The sequence below is a fragment of the Myxine glutinosa genome, chromosome 4 (assembly GCF_964187855.1).
Source record: "Myxine glutinosa chromosome 4, kmMyxGlut1.1, whole genome shotgun sequence".
Lineage (NCBI taxonomy): Eukaryota > Metazoa > Chordata > Myxini > Myxiniformes > Myxinidae > Myxine > Myxine glutinosa.
The window spans coordinates 121688566-121705560 of NC_136264.1; the positions used below are offsets into that span (position 1 = coordinate 121688566).

The window sequence follows — 16995 nt, forward strand, 5'->3', positions numbered from 1 at the left end:
GATATGAATCCGATAGAGAACTTGTGGGCAGAATTAACGCGTCAAATCGACCACTTGGACCAGCAGCCGACCTCTGTGCGTGAATTGCAGCAGGCTATTGTCACTGCATGGCAAGCGATTCCTGTCCAAACCTTGGCAAATCTCGTGAACAGCATGCCTCAACGTGTACGTGCTCTCCTGAATGCTCGTGGGGGTTACACGAAGTACTGAACTGTAATTTTACTGTCCGTAATCCCAGTCGCAATTTAACTTTTGTTTTTGTTAAAAAAAAATTGGGCTAATGTGCAAAATAAAGAGATACTTCTGGAAAACGTACAGAAGTTTAACAGTACTGTCAATTAATTGAGATCGATATCAGTTTCCATTACTTTCAAGGATCAATTTATTTGTTTCGAAATGTCAAATGTGGTTTTTGTTTCTTTTAACGGTCACATTAACAAAATCTAGAATAATTTCAAAATAATTCCAATGAACTTTTGGTTTTAAGACATCTTGAAAAGTAAGTTCACCCCCACAAAAAAAATATTCCATATTAAATGCCAAGTCTGTATAAAAGAAAGTTTTTGTTTGTTTGTTTGTTTGTCTGCACGCACTAATCTCCTGAACGGTGAACGATAGGAGGAAACCTCTGAAACAAAAAATGTCGGGCCCCGGGAAGGTTATAGGCTAGGTGGCCAGGTGGCGAGGGTGGTCGAGGCCCACCTCCCTCGGCCGGGCTGGGCCCATTTCACAATTAAAAGCTGAGCTGAATTGTAGTAGTCAATCTTCTACGGCCGTGAGTAAAAGCTCAATTATAGTAGTAAGACCGATGTACAGAAGATTAAATTCATTCAAAAAGAACCCGGGCAACGCCGGGTGCATTCAGCTAGTATACTTTAAGGTGTGTGTGTGTGTGTTGTGTGTGTGTGTGTGTGTGTGTGTGTGTGTGTGTGTGTGTGTGTGTGTGTGTGTGTGTGTGTGTGTGTGTGTGTGTGTGTGTGTGTGTGTGTCATTATATTAAATCAAAATTTTCCTTGGTAGGTGTAGGGAAGTGTTTTAGGCACCCACAAAAAATAGGAAAAACAAACAAATTGATGCTATGCAACGCCAGGTACCTTAAAATCCAGGTACCTCAAATTGATGCTACGCAACCCTTCTTTTCTATAGTTTGCCACATGACACATTCCATATAAAGGGGTCTTTTGTATGCCCCTGGCATTTTTCCCATGAATGTTTTTCATTGTGCCCTGACGTGCAAACTTTACAGTCATTGCTAAACTTTCATGGCAGCTCTCCTGTACTGGAGCTTTTAAAGCAGCCCTTTCTAAATGAGTGTAAAGCAAACAAGTTCGAAAATAACAAACATTTTGCTTACTCCTCTATCACCCACTAGCTGGCAATGAAACTGATCTCCATTAGCAAGTAAACGGATATGTCATTAAGGTTGTGACACTGGATGCCACTTGTACCATCATTTGATCTTCAACTGGTAACATGCTTTAAAATTCAGACTAGTGCCACAACGAAAGTGGTCAATTTAATTTTACACATTAGAGGATTTCTTATGCTACTTTATATGTGACTGGAACAATTGGAACATGGAGTATTAGGATTCAGATGAATTTTTATGCTTTATTCTGTTGAAATGTGCATCTGCTTTTGGTAAGACAATACAACTGATGTCAGGCAAAGGTTGTATCTATCGTTTGGGAATAGTGCTTCATAAGTGTTTAACAGACTCTGGTGTAATGGTTGGAGCATCCGCTCTGAGTCTGGGAGGTCGACGGTATGAATCCCGGCCAAATCACTCCGAAGACGTTTTTAAAATGGTTTTTAAAATGTCTGTCCTTTGCAAAATGGTACGTGCTGCTTCCTTCTTCATGCTCAGTATTTTAAAAGGATAGGGCATGGACTACAATAATAGTGCCGGCTTTATAGGTTGATAATAATAGTGCAGGCTTTGATGGGCCAAATGGCCTCCTCCTCCACTGAGGTTCCTCGAAAGAGAACTCATAATATAATTATTCATAATTTTTTAGTACATTAATAACAGTTGTGCTGTTATTAATAACAGTACTACACGTTCTAATCGCACTCATCATGACTCAGCTGAAAAAAATAAGGTTCTTGAACATGCTTTTTGGAAGGCTACACTGACGTACATATTGGATTTTTGTTAATTTGCTTTTACAATAAGTCTTCAGGAATGGAGAGGGGAAAGAGGAGTGAACAGGCTGGAAAATCGGTCAAAGGGGGGCTCAGGCCTCTGATACTGAACTGAACTTACAGAGGAGTGAATCATGCGTTTTACACTCACTTCAAACCAAGAATGAAAATGAACAAATTCAATGTCTTGTGCCTGTCTGTTTCCTTTTGCTGTCCTGCCTGTCCACCTGTCCTTTGCATGTTTGTCTGTGCCCCATGTGCACCCTTTCCTCTCTGCTTCATCACATGTGTGTTGACTTCACACCATTTGTCACATATCTCCTCTATGAGGTTTGACTGCTGTACCAAAAGAAACTGTATTATACCTACAGTATATGTTCTGTGCCCACGTGCAGGCAACAGCCTCACCAAGTATTTGGAGAAATTGGAAGAGATTCGAAAAAGTAGGTCGAATATTTGGTTCTCATGTTTGACTTTACTTTTGGTTGTTGATAGTAGGAATTTGGTATGCATTGTTTTATTTGACTTTTTGCTGATGTTGTGCAGAGTGAGTGGTTTTTGCACTAGTTTTATTTTGTTTGTAAATTTTAATGTGTATGTAACAGCCATTCTTTGCTGTAAGTTGTCGCTGTCTATTCAATGTGTGTTTGTGGCTGCAGATTACCGATACCGCCCTGGTGAGATCTTCAAGAGACTTAAAGTGTCTACTTTTACACAACTGGTCAGTTGTTAGCATATACATCAAAGACTTTCAAGAGTGGGTGAATTAATTAATTAATTGACAGTTGTGTTGCTTCTGATTCTGATGTACCATTCCTTGTTACAGAGTGTGGGTGCTGCCTGGGCGTTTTCTTAGCAAGGGTTATACTGGGTGGTTTGCCATTGCCTTTCCAGCAATATTTGGGGCAGGAATTTGGAACTTGTTCATGGTGCCGGCGATAGCTCACCCTACTCTTTGTGAAGGACACAGTGGGATTTTTAAAATCCACCGACTAATGCCGGCAGATGGGATGCCCAATTTAACGTCCATCAGAGGGACGGCACATACATTGAACCCTGCCTGTGAAACATCAGGATGACAGTTTATAGCTGGGCTGAGATTCAAACCTAGGTTAGACTGTTTAGAGGTGAGTATGTTGTGTTTTGTAACAGTAGTAATAATAAGAATGATTAAAATTTGCTTCTTTATGGACATCAAGCATTTGCTATTCTGGCACAACAACATTTCCTCAATACAATTGTACTCCTATAGCCATATTAAAGAAAAGGAAAAAAAGCAATTTGGTATATGGTTGAGTAAGGTAAAGCCGACATTGCAACTGGCGAGGATTTAATTTTTTTTAAGATCGATATTAGGTCAACAATAAGTTGTAATATAAATAATTGATTGTCCTCTACGTGGGATTACAATGTGGAGATTTTAATACTCGGGAGAGGGAGTCTGGCTTTTACAAGCAAAGAACATACCAGAAAAATAGAGAAGCACCAGGAGTATCAAAAATACATAAAAGGAACATCAAGTACTGAAAAGTAACATCATTTAGCCAGGATCTCTCTCTCTCTCTCTCTCTCTCTCTCTCTCTCTCTCTCTCTCTGTCTCTGTCTCTGTCTCTGTCTCTCTCTGTCTCTCTGTCTCTCTGTCTCTCTCTTCCCTCTCCCCCTCTCCCCCCCAGTGAGTCTCACTTTTATACTTCAGCACACAACTCGACTATCTCATCAGTCGAGGCTACAGCGGATACAATGTTTTGGATTATGTCACAGTAGATCAGAGGTTGTACCATATACACTATAGGGGACTGCAGACCTCTTGGCACCAAAGGGCATCTTGACCTTTGTATGAACATTCATATATTTAGTTTTAAACCCATTTTATTAACCAAAATACAATTAATAATTTGCCAACATTATAATTCAAATCCACGTCCATTTAAAATGGTATACTATTTCGTTAACATTCAAGATGGAACATATAAACAGTTCATATCATAATAGAACAAATGTTGTCAGCGGGATGTTTGCATTTCACAATTCAGAACAAAGTTATTGTGATTCCAGCCAACTCCACACGTCCATAAACAATCCTCCCTGCAGGGAGAGTTGATATTGAGGCTCCCTCTTCGCCTCGCCGGCAGTGCGAGTGTCCCACGGCTGCTCCCAACACACCACATTCAGAGCAGAATTCTCATTAACAAAACATCGTCTCCAATAAATCAATCACCTTTATAATTATTCACTTAAAATACATTTTGTTTTGTAACATCCTCATACTCAGTAAATATATATCAGTGTTTGTGCAGGTGTGTGTCTGCATGTAAATGTTGATTTAAAATCTTCTACACAACAATGAAAAAAACCGCAGAAATATGTAGCTGAAAGGGAAGGTTTTGCATCATTGATTGTGCCATGGTATGAGTTCAACTTTGTTTGGATTCTAGCAGATGCGTTTAGTTTGGACTGGGGCTGATAGATTGAGTGCTCAGAGTGATAGAGCTTCTGGTTGTGTCCTCTGCTTTGTGAAGGTACTGCAGATGGCATCTCTGGCAGAAGAATTCAATTTTGACGATTATGGGGAAGGCACGGAGCTGGAAGCTAAAGGTGAGAAGCAGATTATAACTGGATGTGAGGTGAAGTTCCTTTGGTTTGTATGTCCACCTGTACATGTCTCGTGAAGTTTTGTTTGGTGTCCTGTTCCAACCGTGGTAATTGTAATGGTTTCTGCCCTACTTTGTACGAAGATTTCACATCTCCTCGTATATTTTTTATGCCTCCACCGACAAAGTTGCCAGAGGCATTATGTTTTCCGGTTGTCCGTGCGTCCGTCCACCGTGATAGGTTTTTGTTACCGTGATAGGTTTTTGTTACCGTGATAACTTAAGAACAGCTGAAGGTATCCAAGTCAAACTTGGTATAAGTATGTATAATGATGTAAAGATTAACCGAATCGATTGTGGAGTCAAGAGGTTAAAGGTTAGAGGCTCTGTTAGGTAAAAAAAAAATTCTGTTACTGAGCTAACTTGTGAACCAGTGATGGGATTTTGACCAAATTGGTATAAGTATACAGTCACATGAAAAAGGAAGTAAACCCCATGTAAACTTTTGACTTTTTCAACATATTTCAACATACAGCTATTTGATCTTCATTTCAATAATATTGATAGATAAAGGTGATATAATATAACAAATATCATGGTATATGGTTGAGCCATTTTCCCTGCTAGAGCGGGGGTTAGCCTTGCGGTCCCCATGACAATCTTCTCCATTTTGCCCTATTTTCTGCATCTCCCCTTGTTAACCCCCTTGCCCGCATTTCTTCTTCCACCATCTTTAGCCAAGTCTTTCTAGGTCTTTCCGTCCTCTACTTCCTTCTACATTCATTTCCATCACTCTTCTCAACCAGTCACTTTCATCCTTCCTCAACACATGACCAAACCATCTCAACCTGTTCCTCTTCACAGCATCAATCACAGGCTCTATTCCCATCATCTTTCGCAATTCATCATTTGTCTTCCTCTCTCTCAACGATACGCCGCACATCCACCGAACCATTCGCATTTCCACTCTTTCCAGCCTTCGTTGCTGCTCTACGTTCATTACCCATGTCTCGCTCCCATAAATCATAACACTTCTCACACATGCAGCATACACCTTTCCCTTCAGCTTCAACGACACTCCCCTCCTCATCAGCACGCCACTCAGTTCCCGAAACTTCTTCCATGCACATCTCACTCTTGCAACCGTTGCTGAGTCTGATCCACCTTCTCCATTCAGCATGTCTCCGAGGTAGCAAAATGTTTTCACGCCTTCCAGCTTCACGCCGTCTCCAAGATCCAACTCAACATTTCCTCCATCTGCAGCTCCCTCTGTGCACACCTTACATTTGAATGACCCTCTCAGACCACTACATTTTTGATGAACCCACTCAGCGCACATTGTACATTGAATGGAGTTCACTCCGACACCCTTCCTGCACACAGCACACGGCCACTTCCCAGTTCTTTCCACCTCACCACATGCTTTACCACTTGCCATCACCTTCGTCTTTCCTATATTCACCTTCAGACCTTTTGTCTCCATACATTCCTTCCACTTGTTCATCTTTTCCTTCAGTCCATCCATACATTCCGCAATCAACACATACAACAACTCCCACGGTAAACCCTCCTTTACGTTCTGAGCCAGCACCTCCATCACAGCTACAAATAGTAGTGGACTTAGTACCGACCCCTGATGCACTCCCACCTTCACCTCAAACTCACCACTGTTCCCGTACTTCGACCTTACAGCTGTGCGCGCTCTTTTGTACATTGCCATCACTACTCTGATCAACCATTCCTCCACTCCTAACTTCCTCAATGCCCATGTCAATACTTCGCGTGGAACCCTATCAAATGCTTTCTCCAGATCAACAAACCCAAGAAACAACTTCTTCCTCTTCTCCATGTACTTCTCCTGCAACTGCCTCACAATAAAGAGCGCGTCTGTCGTTCCTCTTCCTGGCATAAATCCAAACTGCATTTCGTCGATCTTCACCTTCTTCCTTATCCTCCTCTCCAACACCCTTTCCAATACCTTCATTCCATGCTCCAATAACTTTATCGCTCGGTACGAGCCACACTCCAGAGGGTCACCTTTCCCCTTGTATAGAGAGACGAGGGTACTCAGTTCCCAATCCACTGGAATGCGGCTTTCTTTCACCACCAGATTACAGATCTCTGTCATTCTCTTCACACCCCAACTTCCTGCTGCCTTCAACATATCTCCCACAACTCCCGTCGGCCCTGCCGCTTTTCTACTCTTCATTGCTTTTATCGCTTCCTCAACTTCCTTCTCAGTTATCTTCTCTGCCGGTCCGAAAACTGGGTTACTCTCGATGTTGCCATCCCATTCATTCTCTGTATTCAACAGCATTTCCATATATCTTTTCCATCTTCCTTTAATTCCATCTGGGTCCACAACGATTTGTCCCACTTCATCCTTCAAGCAACTCACCCCCATCACATCACACCTCTCTTTCGCTATCTGCTTTGCAATCCTGAATACCGCTCTCTGACCCTCTCCCGAATCCAAGCTTTCTCCGAACATTTTCCTACATGCCTCCTGTGCCTTTGCTACCTCTTTCTTTGCAGCCTTCTTGGCTGCCTTATAACTTTCATGCTCTGCTTTTTCTGCTCCCGTACCCTTCGCCTTCTGCCACTCCTTGAACTTCTTCCTCTTCTCATCAATCCTCTTTCCAACTTCCTCATCCCACCACCATGTTTCCGAGTGCCTCGATGGTCCTTTTGTCCATCCACATACCTCACCAAAGGCTCCCAACAGACTATCTTTCATTGACATCCAACCACGTTCAAGCTCAACCACATCATCCTCTACCCTACTCAGCCTCTCTTCTAATGCCTCCCTTTCTGTCACCTCTTCAACCTCCACACCTTCATTCTCGGTTGGTACTTCACCCGCCAAGCTCTCCTCGCACCTTTCACCCTTATGTCGCAGACAACCAAGTGGTGCTGTGAAACAGCCTCCTCCCCCAGGATCACCTTTGTGTCCCGGAGGTGCCCCCTATCTCGCCTACGCACCATCAGGTAGTCAACGGTTGTCGTCGACCCACCGGACGTGTATGTAACAAGCTTATTCTCCTCTTTCTGGAACTGAATATTACAAATCAACAAATCAACTCCATCAGCAAACTCCAAAATCCTTTCACCGTCTCCATTTCTCGCACCATATCCGTAACCCCCATGAACTCCCTCAAAACCGTCCATACTCCTTCCCACATGTCCATTTAGGTCTCCTCCTACGACAACAACTTCCTCATCTTTCACGTTTTCCATCAGCTTCTCTGTCGCACACCAGAACTTGTCCTTCTCTTCATCGCTCCGACCAACCTGCGGAGCATATCCCGAGATGACGTTCACCAAGAGCTTTCCAATCATCATTTTCACCATCATCAACCTATCACTCACTCTAGTCACACTCACCATACTGTCTACAAACTCTTCAGAAAACAGGACACCAACACCATTCACGCCCTCCGGGCACCCTTGCCACACAAACTTGTATTTCTGTCCCTGCCTACCCTTCACCATTCTCACACCACTTCTCTTCCATCTCGTCTCTTGCACACAACATATGTCCACTCTTCTTCTGATCAACACTTCCACCACTTCTCCTGATCTCCCTGTCATTGTCCCTACATTCCATGCCCCAAGCCTCAGAAACCGATCTCCACATCGGGCTGTACCCTGCCCATATGTAGTTGTAATTGTCATGGTTCTCTTTTTGAGGCAATGTTTTTGTGGCCGGATGCCCTTCCTGACGCCAACACTCTCAGTCGCCTCTTACGACACGCAGGGATACGGTGTACTTATTCTAACCAGGGTACACACCGGGAAGTAGTAAGTGGAAAAAGTAAGTCCACCCATGGCTCTGATAGGTGGTATTGCCCCCTTTGGCAGAAACAACCTCAAGTAGGCGTTTCTTATAACTGTCTACTAGTCTCTGACATCGACTGGGAGAAATTTTTGCCCACTCCTCCATGCAAAATTATTTCAGCTGTGCGATGTTTGAGGGGTTTCTTGCATGCACAGCTCGTTTCAAATCCCCCCACAACATCTCGATGGGATTTAGATCCGGGCTTTGACTTGGCCATTCCAGAACCCTCCATTTCTTTCTTTTCAGCCATTCCTTGGTGGATTTACTGGTATGTTTCGGGTCATTGTCATGTTGCAAGGTCCACCTTCGGTTGAGCTTGAACTTCCGACAGATGGCCTCACATTATCCTCAAGCACCCTCTGGTACAATGAAGAATTCATTGTGGATTCTATGATGGTGAGCTGCCCTGATGCAGCAAAGCTGCCCCAAACCATAATATTTCCAGCACCATGCTTTACAGTTGGTATCAGGTTCTTGTGGTCAAATGCTGTCTTTGGTTTTCGCCAAACATGTCTTCTGGTACTGTGGCAAATAGCTCTACCTTTGACTCATCTGTCCAGGGCACATTGTTCCAGAAGTGCTGGTCTTTGCCGAGGTGTTCATTGGCAAACTTTAGTCTTGCCCTGATGTTCTTTCTGGACAGCAAAGGTTTCCTCCTGGCACACCTCCCATGTAGATCAAATTTGTGCAGTCTCTTTCTAATGGTAGACTCATGCACTTTGACATCAACAGTGGCAAGAGCTACCTGTCGGTCCCGTGATGACATTCTGGGGTTCTTAGAGACTTCTTTCAGCATCTTGCGGTCTGCTCTCGGGCTGAACTTGCTGGGGCGTCCTGGCCTGAACAAGTTGGCAGTTGTTTGGAATCTTCTCCACTTGTATATGATCTTCCGGACAGTCGAATGAGTGATTTCAAATTGTTTGGAGATCTTTCTAAATCCCTTCCCAGACTCGTAGGCATCTATAACCTTCTTTCTGAAGGCCTCAGAGAGCTCTTTTGATCTAGGCATGGTGACGCCGCACACTTCAACAACAAAGAGCAAACCAAACTAAATGTCTGATGTTTAAATAAGACAGGTTCCTCCAAGATCCTCTCCAACGATGTTCTCATCACTTGCACCTGAGCTGGTGCACCTGATTCTAATTTTAGACATTTGAAGTAGTGATAAATGTAGGGGTGTACTTCCTTTTTCCACATGCGAAATTTGCATTTATGTTTATTTAAATTATACAATGGACTACAAAATGTAAATGTTTCATGATATTTGTTATATTATATCACCTTTATCTATCAATATTGTTGAAATGAAGATCAAATAGCTGTATGTTGAAATATGTTGAAAAAGTCAAAACTTTACATGGGGTATACTTACTTTTTCACATGACTGTATATTATGATGAAAAGATGAACTGATTAGATTTCTGCATCAAAGGTCAGAAGTCATGTCAGGTAAATCTGTGATGCTTGAGAACAGCTGAAGGGATTTATATCAAACTTGGTACAAGTTTTATAATGATGTAATAATGTGGGTGGAGACATATCAGTTGACTGTCGTGACGTCAAAGAGTGCTATTCTAGCTATTTTTGGTTTGGCTCACTTAGCTTATGTCATGCATTGTTTTGCAGCCGAGGTACTCAAAGCTGAGACAGAAAGCATGGAGGATGTGAAAATAACACATGAAGCTGAGGGTTCAGCAAGCAACAACGCAAGGGGTGATGAGACTTCACGCTCCACACTGAAGAGGTCAGGTGTACAACCGCAGGAGGCAAGACTCCTGGAAGTTCCATCTTTGTAAAAGAGTATCTTAATACCTGCAAAGTCTGGAAATGTCTCGAAATTAAGTGATTCACTCTTGCAATTTCAGTCATACTTACCATTTTGTATACTGAATTGAGGCTCGTGAAAGAGCTAACATTTACTTCACAAACAAATCAAGCAGACAAACAAAATATATAAAAAGAGGGAGCGGAAGACAAGATGGGGAGAGAAGGGGAAGCACACAAACACAACATTTGAGAGCAGGGAGATGTGTGGAAGGGAGAGGGCTTGGGAGGCGTGGGAAGGGGGGGGGGGGGGAGGGAGAAGTATAAAACACAAGGACTTCCAGGACAGAAGTTGGTATTTCAAAAAAGTGGAATTGGGGTGAAATTAGCGGGGGTAGAAAAGATCAAGGTTTTGGATGGGGGAAGATAAGAGATGGTGGTGAACAGCTGTTTTAAAGACCTGGAGGGTAGAGTGGGATTGAAGAGAGTGAGGGAGTTTGTTCCAGAGGTGGGAGAAAAGAGGAATGAAGGAGTGAAGGTGAGCAGAGAGTCTTCATTTTGGCAGTTTAACCATAAGAGGGTTGCAGGCAGATCTTGTGCGACCTGTAGGAATATTTGTGGGACAGAGCCCAGAGATAGCTGGGGGGGCAAGGCCAGAGAGGAGTCGGTAGAAGATGGAAAGACCACCAACCTGCCTGCGATGAGTGAGTGAGAGGCCCTTGGAGTTAGCTTCATCGCGGGAGATTTCAATGATTCTGAATGCTTTTGTTTCAACAGCGTGAAGACGAGCTAGGTGTGAGGCAGGAGCACCAGCCCAGAGGGGAGAGCAGTATTCCATTGAGCTGCGGATGAAAGCTTTGTTTGTGGTGAGGAGCTCAGGTGTGCCAAGGAAGGACTTCGCACGACGGAGGATGCCCAGTCGGCGACTGGCTTTGGAGGCCAGATTTGAAATGTGGTTTTCCCAGGAAAGATCATGGCAGATAGTGAGACCCAAAAGCTTGAGTGACAGAACTTCTTGGAGAGGATTATTCAGAAAGTGGATGGGAGGGTTGTCCAATCGGTCTTTTCGGAGAGACATCGTAAGAGTATGAGATTTGTCAGGATTGAAAGACATGTTCCACTTGTTTGCCCAGTCTGTGATTTTGTCCAGGTCTGCAGAGAGTGAGGAGGCTGCAGACTGCCAATCTGAGGGATGAAGAATGGAGCGACAGAGAGTAGAGTCATCAGCAAAGAGATAGAGAGGATTTTCAAGAGAGTCAGAGAGATCATTGATGAAGACCAGAAAAAGCACAGGGCCCAGAATACTGCCTTGGGGAACTCCAGCCTGAACAGGAAGAGGAGATGAGAGAAACCCATTCAGGGCCACACGTTGACTACGACTAGAGAGGAAGTCCGCCAGCCATGCGTGGAGATTTCCATGGATACCAAAAGAGGAGAGTTTGGTGAGCAGAGCGGGGTGCCAGACCGTATCGAAGGCACGTGATATGTCAAGGGAGACTGCTCTAATTTCCTGTTTGGCATTGAGGACCTCCATCCATTGTTGAGAAAGCAGAAGCAGCATGTCCAGAGTAGAGTGACCAGGTCTGAAACCAAATTGATGATCAGAGATCAAGCCATTGGAGAAGAGGAAAGATTTCATATCTGAAGCAATGATGGATTCCATGACTTTGCTGATAATTGGGAGAAGGCTGATTGGTCTGTAGTTGCTGGGATCTGTTTTTGCACCTTTTTTGTGCAAAGCGGTGATGTTGGCAGATTTCCAAGCAGATGGAAGATGACCTTGAGCAAAAGAGAGGGTGAAGAGAACAGAGAGAGGGAGTGAAAGAGCGGAAGAACAGGATTTTAGGACCCGTGGGCTGATGCCGTCAGGTCCAGTTGCAGAATCAGAGTCGAGGGTTGACAGAAACTTTTCCACCTCGTCAGGAGGAAAGGACACAGAGTCCAGGAGCAGCTGGGTACGACTGGGTACGGTGGGTACAGAGAGGGGTGGGTTTGGGACACAAGATTTAGAGGCAAACACAGAGTTGAGGCATTCAGCTTTTTCACGTGCGGAGTCAGCCATGTGGCCATTTGAGGTGAGGGAGGGGATGGAGGGGGAACAAACACCAGAAACAGATTTGACCAGACGCCACCAGGATTTGGAAGAGGGAGACAGATAAGAGAGTTCGGTCCTGAGAAATATGTGCATTAAACAAAGAGATAACATAGTTTAAATGTGGACAGGTGATGAAATTTGGATCAGAACGAAAAAAAAGAGTGCAAAAATTACGTTCTGCTTTCCAGTAGGTATGAAGTGAGAAATGTGAAATTGTCATTTGATTAGTTTTTGATCGTGTAAATCTTTTTTGTCGATTTTATTTTTCATTGCTTTGCAGTCATGCACTGCATGTTATGCAAATTACCCCAACGTCATATGCTTTGAATGTTCATATCTCAAACATAAGTTTTTATTATCTCTTCAAACTTAACATGCCATAACTCCTTCAACATATTGCAAGGCCAGTTTGTCACAACTTTTACGATTGTAAATGTATTTTATATTGATGGTGTAATTTATTTCATTTCTTCTTTTTTTTTTTTTTTTCGTTTTACTTGCTGAGAAAACATGGATATGCCACCAGGTGACCGACCTGCCAGGGCAGGTTGAATGAAAGAGTTGTCAGGCAATTCTAATTTGACGCATTGCGACAAACACAGACACTTATTTGTGCAGAGGAGCATTGCTGTGCAAAATAAACCAATTTGTCAGTGTTGGCTACAATGTGAGCAATGATGTCTGACCTTCAGCTTCGCCGAGAGCAGCGGGGTTCAACTTGTACTGTGCAGACGGATCCAATCGGTGGACTGTTCATTACAAGAGCATATGCAGCACATGGTCAGAAGCAAAGTGGGGAAGTCCTGTTGTCATTTTAACATGGTCCGTGGATCAGTTTGACTGTCTATCGGAATGTTTAACGAAATGTTAATTTTTTGTTAAACACTGCTGATCCCTGCTGGCCACGTGCTGCATGCATGCCCTCATCATAGATTGTGGGAGTGTTTAACGATAGATCAGGAGAGTGTTTAACAAAAAATGACGGACCTCGTTCACAATTTATGAAGGATACCTTTTTTGCAAATCATAAATGATGTTCTGTTCAACTTTCATAATGTTTTGTTTTGAAATGACAGCTAAAACAGTCGGTAGTGTGTTAAGTGGGTGTACATAAACCACTGGCCATCTGCTTTTACAGAGAACAATGATATTGTTAGATTTTTGCTGTCACAGCATTTTTGTGCACTTGCAGGAACTCTGTTGCACTTTTATCTCTTATTATAATTGATGTAGCCTATCTTCCAAAACCTATGCAGCTTTGGCGTTGCACTGGCATGCATTTTAACCACTTCGCTGCTGTGCTGTGAAAGAGATCATGCTGACGATTAATAAATGCAACCACCATAACCTGCAGTTGTTAAATGATGTTACAGAATTGGGCCTTCGGTCCTGATCCATGTTTCACATGTTGTGATGGTGGCTTTCCCGACTAGTTTAATCAACGGGATCGGGGAAATGGACGTACTTGTGAAGGAGCCGGAAATTCCTCCATCTCCCCGACGTGCCGTATCATGCGAGGCCTTGCTGGAAATGCCTTACGCTAATTGCCCCTACCTGCTTCTTGACCTCCGTGATTCAGATGCATACAAGCAATGCCACATCATCGGAGGTACAGGGAAATGTTTTCACTTGCATTCTACCAATTCTGATGTCATTAAGGATATTGATTTAAATTTTTTACTTTTCATATATACTTTGACAATGAGCGCTTGTGTAAAAGTGTTTTGATTGTGTTATGAATAACAGGTTACCTGGAAGTACCTTAGTTTTTTGTGAAGGAATTGGACTGTTACAGTGAAAGCATAGATTTTAATCCTTTTAGATTTGGTGGCTCAGGCTAGGTAATGTCACACATTTTTTTTCACCAGCGGTTGCCGATTTTCCTGCTGCCATTGGAGTAGTCGTGTGGATTTTGGAAGATGGATGTCTATTTTATGCTGGTCTGTTTTATCTCTTGGTCGAAGTAGCATACTCGCTCTTTGGTTGTGGTAATTAACCACGTAAGAACAAAGCAGTTGGATCGGCATTGCACAGGGAAAGAATGTCTGCGAAATATTCAGCCTTGTAGGCTCCTACTGAGATATCAGCAGTCAGGGACCCATTGTGCTGCCACTTTGTTCACATTCACTTTTTATGAAAAATGTCACACACTGAACCATGACCAATTCCAAGTGTTGGCACAATTGTGTCCATGCAAAGTGATGATGTTTGAGCACCACTTTTCCACCTTTGCTTCCGTTTCCTCTTTTTGATCACCTGCAGGAGTGTCCGCATCTGGGCTCATCCTAAATGCTTCACATCTGGGTTCATCCTAAATGCTCCACATCTGCGTTCATCCTAAACGTTCCTTCCACATCTGCATTCATCAAAAATGTTCCTTCCACATCTGCGTTCATCCTAAATGCTCCACATCTGAATTCATCCCAAATGCTCCACATCTTGGTTCATCCTAAATGCTCCTTCCACATCTGGGTTCATCCTAAATGTTCCTTCCACATCTGCGTTCATCCTAAATGCTCCTTCCACATCTGGGTTCATTCTAAATGTTCCTTCCACATCTGCATTCATCCTAAATGCTCCACATCTGGGTTCTTCCTAAATGCTCCACATCTGAATTCATCCCAAATGCTCCACATCTTGGTTCATCCTAAATGCTCCTTCCACATCTGGGTTCATCCTAAATGTTCCTTCCACATCTGGGTTCATTATAAATGTTCCTTCCACATCTGCATTCATCCTAAATGCTCCACATCTGGGTTCTTCCTAAATGCTCCACATCTGAATTCATCCCAAATGCTCCACATCTTGGTTCATCCTAAATGTTCCTTCCACATCTGCGTTCATCCTAAATGCTCCTTCCACATCTGGGTTCATTCTAAATGTTCCTTCCACATCTGCATTCATCCTAAATGCTCCACATCTGGGTTCTTCCTAAATGCTCCTTCCACATCTGGGTTCATCCTAAATGTTCCTTCCACATCTGGGTTCATTATAAATGTTCCTTCCACATCTGCATTCATCCTAAATGTTCCACATCTGGGTTCATCCAAAATGCTCAACATCTGGGTTCATCCTAAATGCTCCACATCTGGGTTCATCCTAAATGCTCCACATCTGGGTTCATCCGAAATGTTCCACATCTGGGTTCATCCTAAATGCTCCACATCTGGTTCATCCTAAATGTTCCACATCTGGGTTCATCCTAAATGTTCCACATCTGGGTTCATCCTAAATGCTCCACATCTGGTTCATCCTAAATGCTCCACATCTGGTTCATCCTAAATGCTCCACATCTGGTTCATCCGAAATGCTCCACATCTGGGTTCATCCTAAATGCTCCACATCTGGGTTCATCTGAAATGCTCCACATCTGGGTTCATCCTGAATGCTCCACATCTGGGTTCATCCTGAATGCTGCACATCTGGGTTCATACTAGATACTCGATTGAACACACTTAAATTGTCTACAACTTCACACATGTTTCTCAACCTTATTTAAGGGGTATCATCAGCAGAAACTCCACAATTTTCCTGTATTTGCTGTAGTTCATTGAAAATGTAAATACTAGAATATCGAGCAGGAACTCGGCCAACCCCCGCTTTGCGGGGAAAAATGGCCTCTAAAGGTGTTTTTTTTTTTTTTTTGATCTCACTGCACATTAATTGGTGCAAATCCTTACAAGGAATAAGTACTTTTTATTTTACATTTAAGATGTCAGAAAGGCTGTGTCAAGCGATACCATGTTTCATTGTTCTATGATCATTACTTTTTGCTCAAAACTTTTGAATCACTCTCACAAATTAATTTTTGGTTAGAAGCGAGTTTGTGTTGGTCTGTTTCAGAAACACTTCTTCAACCCATAACTTTAGTCTAGTAGGAAGACTAGGTCCCCCTGCACCCCCCGGAGATATACTTCTAATCAGTGTTTCTAGATTGGAAAAAATGTGTAGAAAATGACTAGCTATGGCCCCAAGCTGAAAAAATGTCCCACATACCATTTTTATGCAAATTACTGCTGCCATTATCAAAAAAACGATTTTTGACATATCTCAGCCAATATTGCAGATAATTGAAAAATGAAGGTGTCTAGACCCATGTTTTGAAGGGCATAGATCATGATAGAACTATTCATAACATGATTACATGTGTCTATGGTATACTAGTATGCTAATTAGTGCTTTATTTACAAAATAATCACAGTTTTACGAAATAATAGACTCATATTAAGGTCCGTCTACACAGACGTTAACACAAAGTTTTATTTTTCTAAATATTACAACTGTCAAAATAGTCCTAGCACTCAATGTGACCACTCTTCTCTTGCTTGTTTTAGATAAACATCATTAGCATTAGTGATTCTACACTGAGTCAGTCATCATCATTTTCATCGAAATCGTCAGAGTCAAACTCTTCTTCTCCTTCCTCTTCCTCCTCCTCTTCGTGCTCTCCTGTGTTCAGAAGATCCACCAGTGAGGTTGGTAGGATGGGACCACTGGACCACATTGGTTTCAACAGTCCTTCATCAGTCCTTATCCATCCTTGCTCCTCATAAGGTTTTGGC

At 42.9% G+C, this 16995-nt stretch overlaps 1 protein-coding gene across 1 annotated transcript in view; it reads left to right on the forward strand.

The window, feature by feature from the left end:
* The window catches only part of CEP41 (centrosomal protein 41), a 46105-nt gene that overhangs the window by 7356 nt on the left and 21754 nt on the right, over positions 1-16995 (forward strand). Inside the window, exons 3-7 of the mRNA XM_068113287.2 lie at positions 2541-2588; positions 2805-2866; positions 4665-4740; positions 10201-10318; positions 13867-14042. Of these exons, the coding sequence (XP_067969388.1) occupies positions 2541-2588; positions 2805-2866; positions 4665-4740; positions 10201-10318; positions 13867-14042 (480 nt within the window). The remainder of the gene's footprint in view (positions 1-2540; positions 2589-2804; positions 2867-4664; positions 4741-10200; positions 10319-13866; positions 14043-16995) is intronic.